Source organism: Mya arenaria, chromosome 11 (genome assembly GCF_026914265.1).
Source record: "Mya arenaria isolate MELC-2E11 chromosome 11, ASM2691426v1".
In the NCBI taxonomy this organism is placed as follows: domain Eukaryota; kingdom Metazoa; phylum Mollusca; class Bivalvia; order Myida; family Myidae; genus Mya; species Mya arenaria.
This window is the reverse complement of record NC_069132.1, coordinates 63,140,366-63,165,245: the sequence shown is the minus strand read 5'-3', so window position 1 is coordinate 63,165,245 and position 24,880 is coordinate 63,140,366. Positions and strand designations below refer to the sequence as shown.

Here is a 24,880-nt window from a genome sequence, read left to right as displayed (position 1 = left end):
TTTGATGGTATGTCTCGATGTATGCGCTCCATAACATTTCGTTGTGTATAGATTTATAATACGTTCTGTCAATTAAATAAGATGTATTATGTTGAATTCTGATAAGGACTAGATATTTGAAGTCATGTTTATGGATGATGAACTAAATGATAAAGTCTAATAATATATATTCATGTTAATTAAAAGCCTTTAATGTTTATTTCATTATTGTAAAGTGCCTTTGAATTGCTATAGCTAAATATATTAAAGAATAATCAGGTTGAATCACTGCTCTTTATTAAATTGAATAATATGTATATTCCCATGACCTGGAACATTGCCGCGTTGTTTAATATTCTTATACAATTGTTATATTAGCTCGGTCTAGTGTTCGACTCGTAAACTTAATTGTTTTATGAATAAGACTACCCGGCTGCTCATTGTCCTAAGATACAATCAAAATGACATCTAACTAAAGACAACGCGAAGTTGAAAGGAGGTCTCTAGTGTTATCTGCAGAACGACCCAATCAAGACTTAATGTAGCCAACTATTTGATTCTCTGCAGGATATTTACGGAACATAAACGTTCTTATCACGGACACCCGTTCACACCAACCGGCGTGCAGAGTGGGAATTCCAATCTTGCGCAAATGTATTGTTATATCCATGTAAATATTCAATCAGATATATAAAGGCGGGAGTCTTTTATTTCCTTTTTTCAGTTGTATTAAATATATATATATATATATATATATATATATATATTTTATTTTGTTTTATTAAGGAGTTTCTAGAAATTAAAAGCAGCAACTATCTTCCTACGTACCTACCCCTCAAAATGTTGGTCAGGTAAGGAAGGCCAAATAAAGTTTAAAACCTTTAATTTGTTATTCATGATTGTTTTCAGAACCAGGGAATGTACAACTACGGTAGTTGGGGAGGTTACGGCCAGTACTACAACTCCTGAGACTTGTGTTGGACATCAGGAAACTGGATGGTTAAAAGAATCAAAGGTTATGCTACGTTTACACTATGTTCCTGGTGGCCACGGCAGCCCCGTTTCAGACCACTGTGAAGAAAACGGGATAAACGTGAGACAGCGCGGGGGAAAGAGATATGCAAACGTGACAGATCGTTATTGCCAGAATTTTAAACTGTCAAAAAATTTGCCACGGCAGCCACGGTGTGGATGAGAAACGTAGTAAAACGGGGTAAACGCAATGACACGTGAAAGAACGTGACAGTTCGTGACAGTACGTAATAGGCCGTTACACAACTATACAATATCGTCCGTAGTGTGGCGGGAATCATATGTAATCCCCGGCATCTGAAGTTCCTTTCCAGTTTTGTCACGTTGTGCTTCGTTTTGTCACGGTTTTCACGGCAAGCTAGTGTGGACGATAGCCGTTTTGTTACGTTTCATATGCGGTGAAAACTCAAAATCTTCTTCATCTTGGGAATTCATGTTTACCTGTCGAATTATTCTGATACAGTGATTGTTGTTGCTTGTGGGATTTTCTTTATACCGTGGACACAAACGTAATCCAAAGTTCTGCGTTGTTCTCGTTCGATGTATAGGAGGCCTTGACAAAACGTAGAAAACGCATCAGACCTGAATGAAGACGTGAACAACGTGAGGGATCCCATCAGAACGTATCGGACCGGGACGCAACGTACATGCATCCCTGGTAGACCGCGCCCGGACCTTAGTGCGCCTTGGACGAACCACTTTTTCGCCCCTACGGCTTGTCACGGTCACCTTGATAAAACGTGAGGAAACTTAGCACAACCTAACAACACTTGTTTATGGAGACAATAATGGCCAAAATCTCACGGCGCAATACGTTTCGGGCACACGGAGCTGCCGTGGCTACCGGGAACATAGTGTAAACGTAGCATAACTCAATGTTGGTTAATTGATCTTCATTCAAAATCATTGTTTCAATCAAATTATGGTGGTGATTTATAAGTATAACCAGGATTTAGTGTTTTTTTGTAAGAAGTATTTATAATACATACTATAATCAATTAACATTTTTTTTGTATGGTATATTTGAATTAGTGTTATGAATGAATGCAAGAAATAAATGACATTAAATGTTTACTTTTGTTGGATTACAGAACAATTTATTATACAAAAATTATGTTCTATAAACAAAATGAAAATACAAATATGCCTGTAGTTTTCATGGTATTATTGGATTCTACCGTAATTTTTTTATGTTTTGAAATAGGCCTGTGAAATGGTAAACATAAAATATTATTTTGTTTTAATAAGTGTCCGCTAATTAGATTCCTTCGCAAAGAGGTTTACACAGTCATTTATTTTGATAAAAGGGTTGACATACAACAGTAGCATTTTTTTTTTAAATATACTAGGAAAGTCTCGTAATTTGCATAATGTAAAAATAAACATGATTTCCGAAAATAAAACAATAAATAATTGTAGTTTGAACTCCTAACCTTAAGGCACGAAACTGGTATACAACTGATACTTTGATTGAGAAGCAACTTGCTATTTGAAAGTTGTCTGTATTTGCAATACTTTAAGGCTGAGTAGCACCATTGAATATAGCAGTTTCTATCTTTTAACGATATTTATCTCCCCAAAATCATGGGGAGACATATTGTTTTTGCCCTGTCCGTCAGTCATTCAGCCACACTTGGTTTCCACTCAAAAACTAAAGATCGTTTGGGTCCAGGAACTTCATACTTGCTATGCAAGTTGGTCATGACTAATAATTGATGCCTATTGATTTTGAGATCAAAAGGTCAAAGGTCAAAGTCGCGGTAACCTTCAGGTAAAAAAACGATATGTTGGCGGTGACCCTTCAGCTTAAAAATGGTTTTTGCTCCATAACTAAAGAACACTTATACCCAGGAACTTCATACTTAGTATGCTAGTTGGTCATGACTAGTATATGAAACCTATTGATTTTGAGATCAGTAGGTCAAAGGTCCAGGTCGCCGTGACCTTGAGGTGATGAAACGGTAAATGACTCCTATTGATTTTGTGAACAGTCCGTCAGTTAGTCAGTCAGCCCGTCAGTCTGTACGTCACACTTTGTTTCCGCTCAATAAATAAAGAACGCTTGCACCCAGGAACGTCATACTTGGTATGCTAGTTGGTCATGACTAGTAGATGACAGGTCGCCGTGACCTTGAGGTGAACACACGGTTACCGCTCAGACGCTAAAGAACGCTTGCACCCAGGATCTTATGCATTAGATGTTCACTATTTAATACGGTTGAATAAACCAAACTTCACTGTTGGTTCGTCTCCAGTCGAAAAATTACAAATTTCATGTCGATATTTGTTTTTTCAGCAAAGACCACACACTAGGGGAGACAAGCGTCTTTTCAAAAAAGCAATCTCTAGTTTACGGTAGAAAGGGTTTTATCTTGTTCTTTATTTAATGTAACTGACAACCTTTTCGCATTCACCCCTCAATATGCATTGTAACCGAAGTTTGATGTCCCTTTGGATAGTGCCACGGGTAACATTTGAACCCGTCTATTAGCTCACGGTAAGGGTTACTAGAATGGAAAGATGATAAGTACTAAATACTTTTAGACATTTTATGGAAAAGCAATTGAGGCCAATAGGGTCAAGGTAAAGGTCCCTGTGAAATATATATAAAATATATAACCGTTTAAAACTTAATAACGAAAGTTATGGTTGAAATATTTGGACCAAACTTGGTATGAAGGACTTCCATGGATTTGCTTTTTGGGTCCAGTGTCAAGGTCAAGATCACTATTACTAAAAAAATTGAAAAAAATAATAGTTAAAACTGATTCTCACACCGAAGGCTGTAGTTCTTCTGTCAATCATTGAAATCCTGGTTTTGTCGCATTGCGGCCTTTCTTACTTTTTAATTTGTCTTTTTATTGCTTTTGACAAGCACATACTACATCATTGTATTAATTTCTAAGACAAAGCGGCGTATATTCGAGCGTGCTGTTCTACGTGTTGCCAATTAATAATGTACTCTTTTTACAAGCAAATAATACATGCTGTAGGCTTTGATGCGCTCAGGTCTCCAGCTTAAACTTAGAACAACACTTTGTATAGCCAAAACTATTTTCTCTTTGCGAGCTGAAAATGCTCGTAATAGGTTACATTGGTTCTTCTTGATAAGTTTATATACTGCATAATTAATGATTTCTTTGTTAAAACTGCACTCTCATAGAATGAACGTTTTGACAACTCTTTTATTTTGTCGTATAAGCCAATTTATAGAAAAATGCACATAAACCAGTGATAAAAGACTGCTGACAGATCGATCGCAGATTTTCATAGTTAAGTTAAACAAATGATGTTTCATGAATTTTTCTTAAACCGTTTTCTTAAACTAACGCTTTCAACCATAAAGCATCAATTTTCGAACGGAAATATAAAAATCTGCGATCTGATATTTTGTAAGCAGCGTTATATCACTAGTTTGTAGATATTTACGTCAAAATTCCAAGACAATAAAAAGAAAACAATGATGCCGAAACGCTTAATTTGTGAGAGTGCTGCTTTATAGAGAAAAATATACAATTCATATAGTTACATGTAGGTATCAAGTTCAAAAACAAAACAAGGAAATATGTTTATTGCACGATAACTATATTATACAAAGTATACATTTATAATCGATATTTTAATGGTTTATAAACATTTTGAATGCTGTAGAGATTGCAGTGCATCCTTAATGACTGTTTGATCAGTAAAACTTCCAAGGTGACATACTTCTATTTCACTATAGTCGATGCTTGTAGTTATATATGTTGTGTCAACGTTTACTAGCCCCAATCTTTGCAACTGTCCACAGTCTAAAAGACGTAAATCATTCTCAAGTTTGACATTCAAAAGAACAAGCTTTTCTAGTAATTGTGAGTTAAACGGACACGTGCACTTTATGCTGACGAATGGCGAATAAACTGAATTATCAATGTTAATATAGCAATATGTTAACCTATGTGGTGATATAATCAATCTGACTGGATCCCCTTTAACTGGTAGTGATAAATCAAGAGTTGACAAACTGCTGCAACCAGTCAGACCTAGTTCTCCACCAAAAGTTAAGTTGCTAAGGACAAGTGTATGCAAGTTTATACACGTGTTAATGAATGCAGGTGCAATTGGACACGGTATATCGTAGTCCATGTCACAACTATTTTCAATTCTTATGTAAATCAATTTTGATTTACAATTCTCCGCGATTGCTTGAACATTGTCGAACAGATCGATATTTTTGTTTTCATTCTGTTCAAAAGCCAAAAGCGATATATCTCCGCAATCTTCGGTTAATATACTGCAACTGTCATTGTATGTTCTGTCTAGTAATAAACTGCGCATTTTTATACCAGTTTCACATGCAATGTTGTTTGCTTTCATTTGTTCAATGATACTCAAACTATTTGCATGGAACAGTATTACAGATGAATATTCAATTTCTGATATTTGACAAAGCATTTCCGTTTGCAAATCGCAATATATTTCAAACATAACTTTTGCACATGTTCCATGCATACAACACAGAAACAGCATAATGTCGAACGATAATGTTTGGCCTGAAGCCTTTATTGTCTTGACTAAGCGTTTATGCTCCTCGCTATTAGAAGGCATTGATGCATTGTAGACACAAGCTAACATTTCTTGGTACGTTTTGTGGAGAACACTGAAATCATATCGTGGATTCAGTGGAGAGTGTAAATGTGTTTTGTCTGCGCGTTTAGACAGATTTCCTTCTATTTGGGCCTCCAATGTTACCACATCAAAAAGCGAATAAAACGCCATTTTGCCGAGGTTTCGTATGTGCTCTTGGAATTTTACACAATGACTACTGTAAGCATTTTATTGTATCAGGTTGTCGATGATCTTCGGTTACATATTGTTGTACATGAGGATTTCTTTTTAAGACGTCGACAAACAACATTTCTAACACGTTGCAATAAACCTGGCATTTGGTCTCACCGAGAGAGTGGCCTTTGTACCACAAACAGAGTAACTGTAAAGCAACAAGAGTACTGCCAAGTAAATGGTATAGACCTTTTTGGTCAATAAATCGAAATAACTCTTCAATATCTTTTGAAAGCTCGGAATCGCCAACTAACAGAGAAAAGGCTTGTTTAAGGAGTGTGCGTATTTTTGTGTCATCCAATTGATTTATTTCAACACATATATTTGTCTTTTTAGATTGCATTTTCTGCAAAACGAGCTTCCAATGTCTCGATGTCATCATAACGATGCAATTTTCCCTACTTCGTGCATGTGGTGACACTGTATCTTCCTCAAAGCAGAGAGTAGTCTTCACATCCGGATGGCTCCATTCATCCAGGCCGTCAAATATCATCAAACATCGATCCTTATCAAGAACTTCTAGAAGAAACTTTATATCATAATCCTCAGATTTCGATAATCGTTTTATAACCTGATGAAAAACAATGTCGTCCATTTCACACAGTCTTGATCTCGATTGAATAAGGCGCGCATAGAAAACATATTGCACATTTTTAAGTTCCTCGCAAATATTCAAATATGTTCCTGCTCCTCTTGATTTCAGACTTTCTATTTCTTCTGTATTGTTTTTTTGCACAGCGCACCATAGGCGCACAATGAATTCGCAGAAAGTTGATTACCCTACCCCAGCTTTAGCAGTGATGTAAATGTGTTTTGCCTGCTCTCCTTTATTTCGAAAAACTTCATCTAACTCTTTGATCTCGGATCGGACTATTTTACTTTTAACACCAATACCCGTATTAGAATGACCTTTGGTTACTGTTGACTTGCTCAGTTGAGGACATAATTATGTACATTTCAACCAAGTTTGTAGTATTCATGTCAAACATCGGTCCAAGGTCGAGAGAAGAACAGCTTTCCAAATAATGTTTATGCAGGTCTTGTTTTAAAGCTGAAACATAAATATATCAAGATGCATAAAATAAACCATAATATCAAACTGTTATACTTAATGGCTGATAATTTTGTTTTTAATAAAATAATTGCATATACAAATACTATTTTAAGAACATGCATACGAATACCAGCAGATTTTGAACTGTAACGTTCAAGGTTGTCCTCGTTTTTAGCCCTAGCGATTCTCTGAACTGCTTCATCGGCTAAATTTTGGATCTGCTGCTTCAATTCCTTGAGCTCATTCATTTTCTCTTTTCGAGGATTTTTTCTGTCTCGAGCAATGCACTTGTTGTTGATATGGCATTGTTTATAACATTTGCCAAATCATCTGCTGACACACTCAACTTGTCATTTTCCAACTGAAAACAGGATAACAACAAATAATTTTGTCGATAACACCTTTATAGTCTGAGTGTGTTATTTTAATTACCTATTATTGAAAATATACAAGTACTAAAAATAGTTACTTATGGTGCTCACTGTCTATTATAAAACGTTTTAATACATGACTCTTTAACGAATAAGTCCCGGATTGAAATATGATGTACATTATATAAAACAATTAAAACTATAAGGACAAGACCAGTAGCCTAAAATGCTACGAAGATTCTGTTTTTAGGCACACTGAAAAAGGTCTTACAAACACCAACCAAAATTACAACGCCACATGACTGCAAACATAACACAACTATCCAGATATATGAGTTGTAAATGTTTGGGTAACCTTGGTTTAATAAAAACTAATTTTGAACTCAATATGGTTTGGGGACGCTCAATGCAAACTTCCCTGCAGTTATTAATCAGCGCAAAATTTAACATATACACCTAATCGGAGTCTTGAAGGCAATAATGTTTAAAAACAAAATTGTATACATCTAAAACATTGTTTATTTTTGCACTTCATGCTGAGAAACCGTGAAGACATCAATAGGTCACATAATAAAGCGCATAATTCAAAGTGTTAAGGCCAAATTACAATCAGTTTTGCTAGTGCATCCTTTGCTGAAGGGTTGGTCGCCAAAGACGTGTTGCCTTGCAGAAGGGTTTTCAACGCATCGATACAGTTTGATAAGTCATCATCAGTTACCATTAGACGTGGTGAATGACGAAGTCTTTTCCCGACATCTCGCACCTGTTATAAGAATAAACCTCTCTTACCCTTATTTATTTCTTTAAACTAAGACCATTGTGATATATATATATATACAAGGAGACAGTTTATTGTACTGTAAGATATAAACATACCTTATCAAAAACTTACTTTATTAAATGATCAATAATATTTTCTGAGCTGTTTAATGCATATCACTAAGCATTTACCTTCGTGCAGATATTTTGTGGTCGTGCGAGATCGTCTGTGAAGTAATTGTCAAAGAATTTGCAATTAATGATGAGGTTAATGATGCCATTTATGTCTGTATCATCTGCTGTTTGGACGTTCAAGTAACCATCTGGTGGAAGAAAGCACTTTGCAACTTCCCGTGGATTAGAGCACCAATCATTGGCATTAGTGTTTTTCCAAGACGGACCATTGGATCTGTGATGGCCCTCGATACCCAACATAAAGTCATTACAAATCTTTGCAGGGCAATTTCTAAAATTTGCATGTTGATGAAACCTGCATGGTAAATTTCTTAACCCCCCCCCACAAACACCTCTTGTTCTTGCATGTTGCCCCAGGCGGTAAACAGTTGGTACGTTCAACGTTTGCACAAATAGCTTGGTGCAGAATTATCACCACTGTTGTAACGAAAGGTATAAGCCCCTTTCTGGTTATGTCAACAGCGACTGACGCCTTCAGCCAGTTCTGCTTTTTCTTTTCTTGAAACAACGTTTTGTAGCTGGCCATTTCATGGTGCGAAATGCATCTGAAAAAAGTAAATTGTATGTATACTCACTAGTTTTATGTTATTATCATGATTATGCGTGGTTCGGCAATGGTAGTTTAACGCAAACTTCTACTCATTTTTAACAGTTGACTTTTTTAAAACTAAATTACGTGTATCAAAAAGGTACATTTTTCGAAGTGTGTAAGTTATATCTGCATTTGTTCTATATCCACTTTGTCAGTTGATACCGAGATGACGATTGCAACAATCCAAGATCGCTATTCTGTCATGCAACTTTCAATGTTTTGCCCCATCATCCATGGGATTTAAAAAAACTGCAAACTTCGTTGTCAAAATCCCACGGACTGAGCAGGACAATTCGTCATATTTCCAAGGCCCATTTTTACTTACGTCTTCAGTCAGACAACACAGGAGTCGGAGGGGGTCCAGGTTAAAATAGTACATATTTCTCGGGTGGCGGTCTCAACAGGTCTGTCAAAATTCAACCTGTTGGGCACCACACATTGTCATATTTAAGGATATGACCCACCAGTAAGTTTTGATTAACTGAAAGTTGGTAAGATTTAAGTCATTATCGTTTACAGTTGTAGTGCACAAATTATGTTTGTTTTTTATCGATTAAAGGATTTATATTGGGAACTAGTATCTCTTTTATTTAAATCAATGTGTAATCGTTTGATAAGTTAAGAAAACACACTGTTTGGGCTCGAAGGACCAATACCATCTGTTTTAATTATATCCGCGAAATGACTATAATATTATTAGGAAGACATGTACAGTATAATTTCCCTGTTTCAAAATCTTGCTTGTTTAAAAACAGATTAAAACAATACATGGTATGTTGGGTATGTTAAATGTATATGATGATTTACGTAGAATGTATTTGAGAAGAAAATATATCGTGAGGCCTAGTATGATGAAATTTATTGATCTTATGCAAGATAAGAATTATTCCGAACAGCTTATTTTGTGCAAATTTGTTTCTAAAGCATTTGAACATCGTCATAACATTGTAAATATTGTTTCATGATCTTTATTAAGGTATACATTTTGGCTTTTTTTGCATACCATAATATATCTTTAAAAATCTAGCTTTCATAATGAAAATTATTATATAAATATTTACTAATTAGTTGTTAGTCCATCCTCACTGTGTAAGTGAAATGTTAGTGTAATGTAAAAGTATATAATGTTAAAATATTAATTATCAGTTCTTTTCTCATGTCTGAGATTTCAAACCAATCATGTTATCGTTGTATATATGTTTAATTGAATGTATTGTATCTATCTTGTAATGAGGAGCACTTTGTGTTCAAGTTACTTAATAAATAAGTTGAATCTTGAATCTTGTTAAACAAACTGGGAAAATAAAATCAATGTTTTCGGTACTTCTGTTTGGATACAATCGGTTTTGAATCATATGTGTAAAAACATGTTTAAATTATAGTTAATATTAGCAAAGTCTGCCAATGAGTATGTATCTATAATTGGAATCCAAGCACAAGTGACGAGGTTAGGTAAATGCATATCATATATAAATGCTAATAACTCTTTATTATATCGTAATTAAAAAAATACAAACTTAAACTTATTTGTAATTGATATTGACGAGGCCAAATATATTCTCGATTTAAAAAAAAAACAACATGATTAAACCAACTGCTTACTAGCCTTACATTTATGAAAAGCTGATATTTATTTACGTACTGCATTTAATCAACTTCCCATGGTGTTAGGCCTCTAGCTCCTAATAAGTTTACGTAATAAACACAAGTGTTACGTTTAATAAAATAAATATGCAATGTGATTAGAGTATTTTCGCGATGAAAAATTCATGTCCTAGAAAAATAAATATAATATATCATGCAATTATTATCATATCTAAAATTTGTTTCAATTTATAACTGTCTGAATGCTAGAAGGCATAACTGCATGGTCAACACAATTAAAACATTAACAATGGCTAAACGGCCCGAGCGAAAAAAGAGGAGAAAAGAAACAGAAGAAGCGAGTAATTGTGGCATCTGTCACAGAGTGTTAATTGTGTTTGCGATTTTATCAAAGGAGATACTCAACAGGGAGAGCATGACGAAGAAACAAATGTAAACGCTATTTGGGAAAGTTTTTTCAGACGATTTGTTTCGTGGTTTCGATTCCTCACCATTCTGTTACCCATCGTTAATCATGGAGTACTCGATATTTGGTGTCCTCATTTGCCGAAAATATAACCTGAAATGGCTCAACGGAAAGATGTGTTGGCGATATTGTGAACTTCCATTAAATATATTATTTTGAAAAGTTGGCTTTAATAACAAAGTTAACTTTAAAGGTAAGCTATCTATTCTAATCAGTGAGGTGTTTGGTGTTATGTTGTTCAAATGCAGCAGTAAAGTGTCAAGTAATAGGTACTTCACAATGTAATTTTTTTATTGGGTATTTTGAAAGACGTTTGATACACAAAGCACGTTTTCATCAATATCTTGAACAGGAAAACTATTGTTAAAATAACGTTAATAATACAATTGACACTGAAGTATTGGAAATGTGTCGTATTTATCGTTCACAAAGAACAACAACATTTTACCTGCAGTGTACTGCATGCAAACTACACTAATGGCCAAAAGTCTTATCCTGTCTACAAACACTATAATATCTGGATTTTTTAAATATCGCACACTCATAAATTTGGTATCGATGGAAAGAGGACATTAAAATGCATTCGATAAAAAATTAATTTGGAATATGAGTCAGTACTGTCGGTACATTAATGTGTTGAAAATAGGCATTGAGGATTTGCAAGGCACAACTGATTGCGTTGAGTGTGTCTTAAATTAAACGGCGTTTTATGGTGTGAATGAAACCCATTAACCCGAATGAGTTCAGTGCACTGTTTACACATTGACGCTACAAGTCTGTGCAGGAATCTAGCCGGAAGTTGGCCCCATTCCTGAGCAATAGCGTCACGTAATTGATGGACGTTGTACACGTTCCGTGCTCTAATCTCCCGTTTCATGTAGTCCCAATCGTGTTCGATTGGGTTCATATCCGGCCCACAACAGCGGTCATTCTCAAAGACACAGGCCTCCGTAAACCTCTCATCAGAGCGTCGATAGACATGTTGACGTCGGTCGCTTAAATCAACGTTAAATTTTCACTCATCCGTAAACAGATTGGGAGTTAATCTTGTTCCACGATATGGCCGTCGGCAACGTAACCCGACTGCCTTGAGACGTCGCCGTATCGTTCTGGAACTTATGCGAGGTCGATTACGAGCAGGTGGGTTTCGTGCCGTGTCAATTGGAGCGGCAAATCGATTACGTAAGTGTGTAAGCTGAATATGCCTATCCTGACGTAACGTCGTTTCACGCGGCCGTCCGGAACGTGGGAGATCTGCCACGGTGCCGTGCGTTGCGAATTATGTACGTAATCGACGAATGATTTTCTCATTAACCCCGAAATGACGGGCTACATGTGCGGCAGTAGCACCAGCCTTAAGTTGACCTATAGCGCGCACGCTGCTCATTTTAAAGCCTCATTTTATAATCAAATTCAATATTTTCTTCAAATATTCTTATGTCTTCCGATTGGGATATCAAAAGACAAGAGGATAAGGTAAATCATTTTATCCAATTGGTCACAATACTGTACATGATACATGAGGAGGCACATGAAAAAATTCGCCGGTAGTGCATCTCCATTGTAAGAGCGCAGACTACTATCAAAACTCAGAAACCGGTTTGACATACGCGCGGTATAAAGTAGGCAAAATTTCAAGGTCGTTACTTCACGCGTTTAAAAGATATAAAGGAAACTCATACCGGACACGACTTTTGGCCATTAGTATATGATAATTTATTCAGTATTTTTTATTTATTTGTTTATTTTAATTACAATAACTGCCAGAAATAGAGTATTTGTATCCATCATTATTCGGAAAAATCAAAATACATTCATACAAATGATGGAACATTGTGAAGGACGGCAGTTTGATGGCCGAATATGTTATCAGATGGTTAGTTGGGGATCCAGATGGTGTATATTTATAGGGTCTTAAGGTACTTGTTTTTTATGCATGTACACATATGTATCGAGAAGTGATAAACTCATTTATTTGAGTATTTCTTCTACATCCGCCAGTTGGATATTCGAAAATGACCAGTAGATTATACGCGAAAATCTAACTACCAACTGGTAATATCCAACTAACTACCAATAGGTAGGTATGAAATCCGATTATAACGCTATAAGGTGTAAATGTCATTAAAAAACAGTTTTTCGTCTTTTTATCCCTGTGTACATATGTGTTTTATTTGCATTCCCCAGAAGGTTATCCCAGCTGACAACAAGTAGGTAGTTGAATATTCGAATCACAAACAACCAACTACAAACTAGCGCCCTTCCTTACTGAAATAAATCATGATATGCTTTTATTATTTACACTTTTTTAATCGAAACATATGACTTTTGGTGTATTAGTTTTTATGTGACATGAGATCACTTCCACCTGAACAAATTAAGATGTGCCATCCGTCTTGTGCTCCTCCTGGAACCCAACCTTAATCACATCCGCTCAAACGATTATATCAATGTTTATATTTTATTTGGTATTGTTCACATCATAATTTATATTCAATCATTTAGTATTGCCTAATTTAGCAAAACATAGTAAGTATGGGAATGTTGAATTTCTCCGTTCAACTTCTTGTATGACCTTGTTTAAACAATTGGAAGACATATGCCTCAACTGAATATTAAGATGTGCCATCTAGTAAATACTTTTACAAACCTATAATGTAGAATGAAACACCAACCAAGGAAACTTGAGCAAAAGTTTCTACTTGAGTTACATCAAAAACTTACTAAACAAAAAAATGAATCGAATGTTTCAACTGTTTTTCAATCTTAAACGTCAACTTTTATAATGGTGGCTATGTGTTGTATTCAATCGAGTATTTCTGCATTTTAAGCTTCGTCTCCAAACGAACAATGCACTATATCTGACTTAATATAGCCGACATGTTCTTGACTGCGGAAAGGGGGGGGGGCAACCCTGACCGCAATTATATTAAACGTATTTTGGTTATTGGTTAGGGGACGAATGTAACAATTTATCCCCCCTAATTGCATACTCACTACCGTAAAAACCCCGATCTGCCCCTGAATTTAATATTTTTTATGTCCTCTGATTAAATTTAAATTGATTAAATAAGAATTTCTTATTGGAACGACTGCATTAGACTTATATCAAGTTTTTGAAGTGTTTTAAAAGGAGGCAATGATGAAATAAAGATCACTTTACCTTTGGTATGCTGCAGCAAGTAAGGCACCATTTTAAGGCTTATTGACTGGGGTGTATTAATTACTCACATCTGGGACGCTTATATTTGTTGACAGATGAATTCAAAGATAAATGATTTGCGACACTATGTGAATCTATTTGGCAAACTATAATTACCTTATATTTGGATGTCAGTAAGTAGACATTCCAAAAAATGCCATAAGTCATGAAAATCAAGCACCTGATTAGAATATTACAATGTAACTGAACATTTTAGAGCAGAACAGTTGCATAACCAGAGCCTCGTTGAAAAACTTTGCACTCATGTGATTAAGTAATAACCGAATTGTATCTTTCGTGTTTTCCTCTAGTATAATCGCTCGAGTGTCATTTTGCAATTCCATGAAGCGCGTCAATAAATTATGAACATAGTTTAAATTACTTTAAAGTTTTTAATAAATCTTGGTTTTCTTTACGAACAAGTAAAGCAGGGTTATTATATATATTTTAAGCACGAGTGTGTTTAGTTTTTTAAGTTTTGCTCTTTACTTAAAAATCACATAATAAACTCTAATATAAATGCAGTTTTCCGCTTAACATTATTGAATATATACGCAGTAGTTTGCATGGCTCGTTGGACATCAATCCCGTTTCGTAAGACGATTCACAGGATGTTTACATTATCATAAGGATCTTGATAGATGTCCTTGTACGATTTGTATAAAAGAAAATCATTTGTGTTTTTCCTTTAAGAAACGAGCGCAACCAGGCGGTTTATGTCCTTGCTACAGAGCATGATCACGCTTTGCTATGATGAAAGTAACTATCCATGTTCAACACTTGTAACAAACACTTATACAGGAATATTAAAGGTTTCATAAGATAAGCGACATTCCTTGTCCGCGGATATCTCACTCAAAAGTAAAGGTTGTCGGTAGGAATACGCCTGCTTTCTTTAGATGCTCACTTCGATAAAACTTTATTAAATAGCCTTATAAAATCTGAAACTTGAATGATTTCATCAAAACATTATCTACAAATCGTTTCCTGTCTGTTATTGCGGGATATTGTATATAATGAGTTTGATATAGTTTGTTAAGTTTTGAGGTTTAATTCAAGTTTAATATTACGTTATGTTTTTGACATGTAAACGTAAAGACTTACAATTTATTCATACACATACAAACAAATCACACAAAGAGAACAATTTGATAGGGCTAAAAGTAACAACACAGCATTAGTTTCAACCATTCCCTTGCGATATTGTCACGTAAATAACATATACTTTTATGCATGAATACACGTATAAATAAAAGTAATATAAATTTGAAATACAGATCTTACGTTTTTGAGTATAGAGAATCAGTTGCCACACCAAAAAGAATATATATATTGCAGTAGGATCCCATACCATTACGTTCTGAAGTGGGCGACAAAAAAAAGCTTGGTTACGTTTATATACATTCTGGTCTTCAGCAAAATGTATACTGATTTCATCATTTATTCGATTTTCATTGGTTAGGTGTTGAAAACTGACTATTAAAATAGTCCCCATTTAATATCATGTGAACATCATAGTGCCATCCGCCGAGCGCTGTGCACGGAGCTGCTATCCTGTACGGAAACGCAAAGGCCATTACGTACAATATATCAGTCAAGTACATTCCTATAGGACATCCGTGTTTAGTATATATTTCGCCGCCAAATATCATGACATGTTTCGATTACATAGTGCAAACATTGGGAGCCCGTCAACAAAATCATTTTCACATATTATGTATCGTATTGCATAAATACCACGTGATGCAACTTAAACGTCCTTTAAAGCTGATTTAAAAAAATAGAGCACGTTCTTCATAGTCATAGCACATTATCATATAACACTCGTCTTAATACACCGCACGTGCTCTACTTCAGGGAATATCAACAGTTTTACCCCCCAGGCCTTCATTTTGTAATCCTATAGGGTTATAGTAGGATAAAATAAATACACACCCATGTTTCGATATTATTTCTCATCGAGCATATAAAAACTGAGCATTTATAGCGTATTGATTTTGATAACAACGTGCAATGGCTGTATTTAACGACAGGCATCTGTCATATGTAGATTACTTATGATCCTGTTGTGAAAATAAGGTATTTTTGACATTATTATCTCAAATGGCCAGTGTGACAATTAACTGACAAGTTACTTAAGATGTATAAATACCGGCCCAAGCCCATGCCTCAATTTTTCAAACAAGTGATGCATTACTCGCTGTTCTTGCACACCGACAGACGTTTTTGTACCCATAATTGTGTAATGCTGAAAACTACCGCTTGACATCCCCATAACGTGAAAACAAATTTGACATTTTATTTAATTCTTAGTTTAGTTTTCTTTATCATTTTGCATTATATATCTCCTCACTTAAATGGCAACAAAAACATCGATATGAATCAAAGCTAAACTCTATTTTGAAAAACAACCTTTCTAAATAAAACAATTTAAGTTCCTGCTTACCCTTTGTTGAACTAAACCATTTTTTATCATTTTGAAACAGTACATTTTACATACGCGAGTTGCTTTAACCTTATAACATCACAAAAGTGATCATCAGTACTTTGGTTTCATAGGGTATACAGCATGCCTCTCTTAAAATTACAATAAATTAAATCGCCATTTAAATCTGTATTATCAAGCAATTGTACAAGGTCATTGTATAAAAGATAATAGAACGATAAAACAAACTTTAAAGCCCCGTTATTAAATGAGATATGCATTGCCTGAGTACCAATTTAATTGGATTAAAGTGTTGGCAGGGGTGTACTCCCTCACGACAATATTAACAATTTCTAGTCCGAAAGAGAGCATCTTGGGGGGATTTTAGTACTTTTGTTCTACTTAAAAAAAAGTAAACTTGGACAATTTTAAATAGGTTATGGCCCTTGGATCCGCTAGTAAGTACATCTTCATGAAAATGTAACATATGCCTGGCAAGCGTTTCCTTTCGAACTGCAAATGACCAAATTAAGTGCATGCAAGAGTCTCAAATCACAATTCTGCATACATTCAACCCAGCAAAAAACTGGAACTGTAGACTACAATTTTTAGTTATAACAGTCACAACTATAAAACCGCTCACGATACTGTTATGAAACCTGCTGTCAAGCACAAGTCCCATCACTTTGGTTGTATACCTTCTTGAGGATGCCAATTGGGTTTCTACGGGAAAGCCCTGAAGGTATGTGTTATATCTTACTATAGCCTGATGAACTGTGTCATGTGTCAGGTATGGTAGTGCATACGTATCTTATGATCAACGTTTAACGAAGTTTTACCAAGTGAATCACTCGAAAGGTGTCATCGTAATATTTTTTCATAAAATACCCTTCATTTAAATAACTTATTTATACTCTATTTTTTCATTTACCCAATTCAAAGACATAAATTAGGACCGGTTGAAGGTATTGGTGTCAGACGTGATGCAAATACGTGGACGCAACTTTGGACATGCGCCTATTCCACAAAAACGATATATATATATAGTTTAAAAAGGTGCTATTTATTTTATTTAATTATATTTTCTTCCATTTGACATTAAAAGCACTTTGGCAGCTGAAAAACGGGGATCTAAGAATCTACGTCACAGAATCTAAGGGTGCTTGAAATCGTTTTCAAGGAAATATTAAGTCATTTTACCTGAAATGCCTGGTGTGCGCCCCTTTCTAATCCTGCTATATCTACTGATATTCTACATAATTATCATATCTAGAAATGTACGACTTTACTTCCACCAAATTATTTTTACATATGTCTTTTATTCAAAGCGTCCGACTGTATAATACGCATTACTTCCATTGAATGTTTGAACAAAACTGTAATAGTTCAATTTTTATAACTATCCTGTGATAATCTATATCATGATCAAAATTTCATCTGTGTACAGTTAACCGATTTCTCATTGCGTTTCCCTGCGACTGTGGGCCATATTAACTGCAACTTGTTGTGACGGATCAATAGATACAGTACTACGTTGTTGACCCTAAAGCGATTTTTTAACGCAGACATTTTATCACTACCAGTACTCATTACTCCTTTCACAAGCATATTGTCAGCTTTTGATGTTTTTAATTTAACTCAACTTAATGTATACAATTTAACATAACCAAACATATTTATAGCAAATACATATAGATATGAAAATTCACATCAGTTTAAACGGTCAGAGTTAGGTTAAGGGATAGTAAAGGGTTTATTAGTAGAGAAATGCACAATGCTCTGGTTAGAAGGACCCAAATCATGTATTATTGAGCGAGTTAAATGCAATAAGGAAGTATTATGTTTCAAAGCTTTGTTTGCTTGAAACACATGAAAACACACGTTCATGGTATGTATATAAGGTAGTTTAAACAATTGTCAACTTCCTCCCTTTTCATGCATGTTTAAATCAAAGTAAATATGTAAACAGCGTCTGTTAATGTTTATAAATATTTTATATCTAGCCCATGCTGGTCCCTGTAGTTTCGATTCTTTAAAATATATGAGCCGCATCGCGCGATTTTGGGCCTTCGGACATAATTATTACAAATGAAATAATCATTAATAAAAAATGCCAAAAATAATGATTTTTTCTATGTCAATCAATTTCTTCCTGCCTTCTTTCTTTTTAAGGTTTGTCATTGGTGCATCATTTTCTCGATAATTTATGACCATTGGTTTACTCATGCTTCTATAGCAACCATGGATTTTGTTCCGACATATTTTGACTGGATTGATATTCTGTGTTTAAAACGGCCAAATGTATTAAAAATACAAAAATGATTCATTATTTTTATCTTAATTTATGTTCCTTAAAGATTCTGTGATAAAAAATAATTTAAATTATAAGCTAGTTGTAATATTGATACAATAATTTTGCACGTCATTTGGATAATGCACTTTCATTACGACGTCATTTGAATGACGTCAAATTTAGTATTCAAAATGCGCAATACATGATCTCACTTGTAAACACGTAACTTACGCAATTTAAGTGATATCATTATGAAAATTTCAGAATATTTTCTGAAATTACTTGGCATTCAAATACCTTAAAACATTGTAATAGCAAAAATATGTCTGAAAGCCCAAAATCGCGCGACGCGGCTCATATGTTAGTTTTGGTCTGTCAATTATTTAAGCAAAAGTACTTTATGTTCAACGTATGTTTACCTCATTTTAACACAGCATCTTGATATTTATAGCTTATCGATACAAAATAAACTGTAACAATTTAAAACGAAACGAACAAACTTACATGTCACGTCTTATTTCGACCTCTTGACATCTTTATAGATATCACAAATAAATAGCTCACAACGCCATTACAGCTCGGATGGAAGGCTGGGCGGAAATACGTAATCGGTCTTGTGAGATAGGTGGCGCTATCAATGGCTTTGTTCTTGAAGAGTACACTGCAAACCAGATGACTAAACATGGAGAAAGGTCAAGGACAAGCATATCACTGCTTCAATCGTTCAAACTCTGAGCATATCAATTTCCATTCTTTGCCTGGACTGACATTCTAGATTCATCATTTATAATGTGCGCCAGTAAAATATCTGAAGCAATTAGTTTTTTACATCAAAGAGCTACGGTTAGGTAGATACATGGTCGGATTATTAATCTAGTTGAACTGGATTTCAGCATTGTATAAAATTATGTTTATTACTTGTTAAATAAAGAACTATAAATTACTTGTTAGTTTTTCAAAAACTGCATTAGAAATTATGAGAATTTATATTTTCTTTTTTTTAAAATGTAGCTTATGATTTATGCGGAACGATTCAAACTTATCCGGAAACTTCTTTAAACACATGTGTATCGTCTGAGACAAATATTCATCGAGATTAAAGAATTCTCGCAATATAAAATGTATTGTCAAGAACAAAACAATATATAACATTTTGCAATTATTATGACATTTTCTTTACAGTTCAATAGATGTTCTTATTGTTAGAAGGCATAATCGTAAGTACTACTCAATAAAAACATCTACAGTGGCTAAAGCTCATGACGGAAGGTATTTAAACGATGACACAGATTCCAGTTGTTGTTTAGCCAGACGAACGAATATACGTCTCAAATACCTCCACACAGATAATTACATATATAATAATTTAACTCATTATTGTTACGGACAATATCCCGCCTAAATCACTTTTGATCTTTTAATATCTTCCTCTTATATCTCGTATCCTAATACAAGGGTAACAGTTATTTTTCAAGACAATCTATAGCTCAGTGGTACAAGTGCACTTTTGCACTGGCCGGTCGTTTCCATCGGTATATTTCGCATTTATTTACGTTTCATAATATCTAGCTAAATAGTCAAATTACTCTGCCACTGAGAGTGTTCGTTATATTTACACAGCGGAGTTTAAGAGGGATGGTAAGATCATCCGGCGCACTATCCCCCCATAGTAAATATCAATATCTGGGGATTCACTATTTGTTACGTGTCAGATATGACAAGTTGCGCCTCAAAGTTGCAGACAATCTAACGCCAAAGTCCGGATTGCCCCTTAAATCGATCGATTCTGTCATATTTTTACATTAAAATTGTGCATGTTTTCTTATTGGAACGACTGTATTCAGATCGAAACTCAAGCTTTTAAGATGTTTTTAATATTAAATTGTTGAAAAGAAAAGAAACAAAGATAAGAAAGAACTAGGGTTGTATGTATTACTTACGTATAGACATGTTAACATGTGTTGATATATACGTATATATAAACATAGTTAAATGTATTGAGACATTCGATGCTTATATTTGTCAAACTATAAAAACATAATATTTTAATGTCAGTTAATGGATGATCCAAAATGATAAGGCAATAATTCTATAAAATCAAACCCCTAAAGATCAGAATGTTCCTGTCCTGATTTCAGAACAGTTTCATAATCTAGCCTCAATGAAAGTAATTGGATGCATGTGATTAATTAATGACTCATTCATCTAATATAAACGCTCGGGGGTGATTTTGCAGTTCAGTGGAGCTCGTTAACAATCTGTCAGCATGCTTAATTATTTAAATAATGCAGTTACTAAACCTTGGTCTTGTTTGCGAAAAATTAATGTTGTTTTATTTGACATATTATAAATAGAAGTACGTTTCTTTTTTGTACTTCCATTGCAAAAATTCAAAATAAACTGTAAGACCATTCATAGGATGTTTACATTATCCATAGAAACTAAATACGTTTCCTTGTCTGATTTTACGAAAAGAAAATCTTAAGTTTTTGTAACAAGTACAGACCGGTAACTTATGTCATTGACACAGATGGCAATCACGTTTTGCCACTATGACGAAAAACCCCAGACTGAAAGTCTGAAGCTAACCTCAATACATCAATATTACAAGAACGTTGTTATAAACTCATTTCAGCAGGTTTCGCAAAGTAAACAATATGCTTTGTCCGCTATTTCTCACTCAAGAGAAATGGTTGTTGGCATGAATACCTTATGTTTGCATTTATTCTATGCAGACTTCGATGATTTGTTTTGATAAATCTGATTAAATCTAAAACTATTTCATTGATGAATAATATATTAAATTTCCTCTCGAAATATTAATTTCCGGTATATTGGATGCGATTCGTTTGATATGATGTGTTTAGTTTTCAAGTTTTAATTTAAGTTTAATCATTCGTTATTGTTCTGTCTTTTTTATCGTGAATACATACTAATTATTTTTACACATACAAACAAATTTAACATAAATAACAGATTAATTGAGATGAAAGTTATTATAACATTAGTTTCAGCTTTACCCATTCGTAATTGCAACGTCAATGTCGAATGTATATAAGAATATATGTAAATGAAATAGGAATAAAAAGTTAGAATACACTTCGAATATTGTAGAAAGAAAAAGAGTTGTTACCTAAAATAAAGGATACAAATACGGTTCTAACATCAAAAACCTATTACGTAGTGGAGAGAGCGACAGTCGAAAGACATTGATGACTTGGTTACTCTTATATACATTCTTCACTTCATCAGAAGGACTCTATTTTCATACGTAGGTACGTAGCGAACATAAAACATCTATGTATTGTATTTCAAATGTGATTATGTTTAGTAAGAACTTCCTGTGTACAAGCGAGCTCTTTTTATCTTTTATATGAAAACGAAGTGTATTCAAACAGAAAAACTTAAAATTCATTCAAACATGTATATAAACATTTTTGGATTAAAGTCAATCTGAGCAACCTCTTTAAATGGTATTGTATCTTATGTATCTTACAGGTATCTTGTCCCTGTAGTTTCGATTCTTATAAAACAAAATGTGGTAATGTTCCACTGCCAATTTTGTAAAGCGTAATAAATTGTTTTCAATGGCTTTTATTCTGACATTTACTTTTCATAGATGAACGATAAAATGTAACAATTTAAAACAAAACAAACAAACTTACATGTCACGTCTTATTTTGATTGCCTCACTTATTTATGAAAATCAGTATTTAGTTGTACACAACGCCATTACTGCTCAGATAGAAGGTTTGGCGGAAATGCGTGAGTTAGGTGGCGCTGTCAATAGCTCTGTGTTTGAAAGGAGACATTTAAGATCAGGCGACTAAATGTAAAGGAAATTAAAGCACAGGCATATCAATACTTCAATCTTTCAAACAATCAGCATTTCAAAGTTCTTCACATGGACAAACATTTTAAAGGTATATTCCCACATGATTTAAACTTTTACAATTGATAATGTGCGCATTTAATGAATCTGAAACTATAGTCTTAACGTCCAAGAGATGAGGTTAGGTAAATATATGCTAAGAAATTTAAGTTACTAAATAGTTTAATTGAATTTCAGTATGTTATATGTAATGCTGGTTACTTGTTAATTAATACGTAATTAGGAACTAAGTGTGAACGTAGACTTGTATTTCCTATTGACGAAGTATATCATATTTTCTCATTTTTAATTAATTACATTTTAAAACCAATTAGTTTCTATCAATGCATTTACTCAAGTTGATGTGAAAATCTATGGATCAACATCCCATGAGGGTAGGCGTCTATTTCTAAGACGTTTACGTAGTTAAACACAAGAGTTACGTTAAAGACAACTCCATGTTTAATGAGGTTAAAGTACTCTTGCGATACAAAATGCATATCAAAGACAAAATATATCAGATCTTATAACTATTATATCTAATAAATGATTAAATTGATAATTGTCTTAATGCTAGCACTAGCGGATCGGGGGGGGGGGCGCCCCCTGTTACGTCCCATCCTGGACCCGCCCCTTGCTAGAATGCAAAATTGTGCTATGATCAACAATTGAATTATTAACAATGGCTAAAGCTGATCTAAAATGGGCCGAGCGAAGCAACATCCAATTGAAAGATCTGTCACAAAGATTGGATGATGATTGTGATATTCAAAGGGGAGGACGTTATATCGTTTCATGCACACATTAAGTGAGAAAGATGTTTAATGGCAAACAAAATGATCGATTTAGAAAGAAGAGTACCGATTCAGGCACCAACGTTTGCCTGGTAGGTGGACTTTTTCTTTAATCTACTACTACTACTACTACTACTACTACTACTACTACTACTACTACTACTACTACTACTACTACTACTACTACTACTACTACTACTACTGCTGCTACTGCTGCTGCTGCTGCTGCTGCTGCTGCTGCTGCTGCTGCTGCTGCTGCTGCTGCTACTACTACTACTACTACTACTACTACTACTACTACTACTACTACTACTACTACTACTACTACTACTACTACTACTACTACTACTACTACTACTACTACTACTACTTAAACTACTACTTAAACTACTACTACTACTACTACTACTACTACTACTACTACTACTACTACTACTACTACTACTACTACTACTAAAACTTCTACTACTACTACTACTACTACTACTACTACTACTACTACTACTACTACTACTACTACTACTACTACTACTACTACTACTACTACTACTACTACTACTACTACTACTACTACTACTAAAACTACTACTACTACTACTACTTTTATTTGGATGACAATGTACTCGAAACCTATCTTTTTGATGAATGTGTATGTCTTTAGTATTTCGTTAAGTGTATGCTAGACCATCGACATGTTCTTCGCTAAAGCATTGGCTACATTCCCTGTAGTTTCCACTACACTTGCAATAAAAAGATACTCCACTTCTTGTGTAACTAAATTTAAAGACAAATTAACAACATAATAAGGCAATTAAATACCAAAATGCATAGTATTCTTAGAAGAACTGAACTTCTGAAAGTAGTTTAGATGCAAATTTTAAAAGGTATACAAATTTGCTCCAATCCAGAAGATCTTGGGTTTTAGCCCACACACTGAACCTTTTAAGGAATTTTAAGTTGGATGCAAAAACTAAACTTACAGGAAAATTATATCAAACGGAAGTGGCATAGGAAACGTATTGAACAGCTTGAATATCGAAGTAACAAAATAAATAATTATTTATAAGCTCAATAAACAACTTCTCTTTACATATATAGAATTGTCAGATTCGTTTTATCACATGCTTTTTTCCAGTAAAACATAACAGGAAAGGACCTACCTTATTCATCTTCTCTAGTGATGAGCCGAATGCCATTTACCGTGATACATGCATTGCAGGAATGTTGTACTCGGGATAATTTAAAACCACATTTACATCCGATCGTTTTAATTCGGATTGTTAGTAAAATGCGTACAAAGATAATATCCACTAAGAATAACAACAAAAAACACTTAACTTTAAAAAATTGCTTTGTTTTAAATTATGACGTCATATCCGATAAGATTACTTCAATGTTTCATGACGTCATTTCCAGTTAAA

The 24,880-nt window shown here is 34.3% G+C and overlaps 2 protein-coding genes across 5 annotated transcripts in view; one reads left to right on the top strand and one right to left on the bottom strand.

Annotated features, from left to right (window-relative positions):
- LOC128208679 (uncharacterized) overlaps positions 1-948 on the top strand; it is a 23,120-nt gene extending 22,172 nt beyond the window's left edge. The window contains exon 7 of the mRNA XM_052912228.1: positions 889-948. Within this exon, the coding sequence (XP_052768188.1) occupies positions 889-948 (60 nt within the window). The remainder of the gene's footprint in view (positions 1-888) is intronic.
- Positions 949-4,620: 3,672 nt separating this feature from the next.
- On the bottom strand, positions 4,621-22,569 carry LOC128207479 (uncharacterized). Of its 4 annotated transcripts, XM_052910421.1 has the most exons (6): positions 22,460-22,569; positions 19,299-19,455; positions 8,209-8,756; positions 7,865-8,020; positions 7,017-7,247; positions 4,621-6,883 (listed from the first exon to the last, which is right to left on the bottom strand). In XM_052910421.1, the coding sequence occupies exon 6, from the start codon at positions 5,767-5,769 to the stop codon at positions 4,639-4,641; it is 1,131 nt and encodes a 376-aa protein (XP_052766381.1). In that variant the 5' UTR covers positions 5,770-6,883; positions 7,017-7,247; positions 7,865-8,020; positions 8,209-8,756; positions 19,299-19,455; positions 22,460-22,569; the 3' UTR covers positions 4,621-4,638. The 4 variants fall into 4 exon arrangements, with proteins under 4 accessions (XP_052766381.1, XP_052766384.1, XP_052766382.1 ...); XM_052910424.1 differs by lacking the exon at positions 19,299-19,455 and having other exon boundaries at positions 22,460-22,562; XM_052910422.1 differs by lacking the exons at positions 19,299-19,455; positions 22,460-22,569 and adding an exon at positions 9,129-12,764.
- Positions 22,570-24,880: the final 2,311 nt, after the last annotated feature.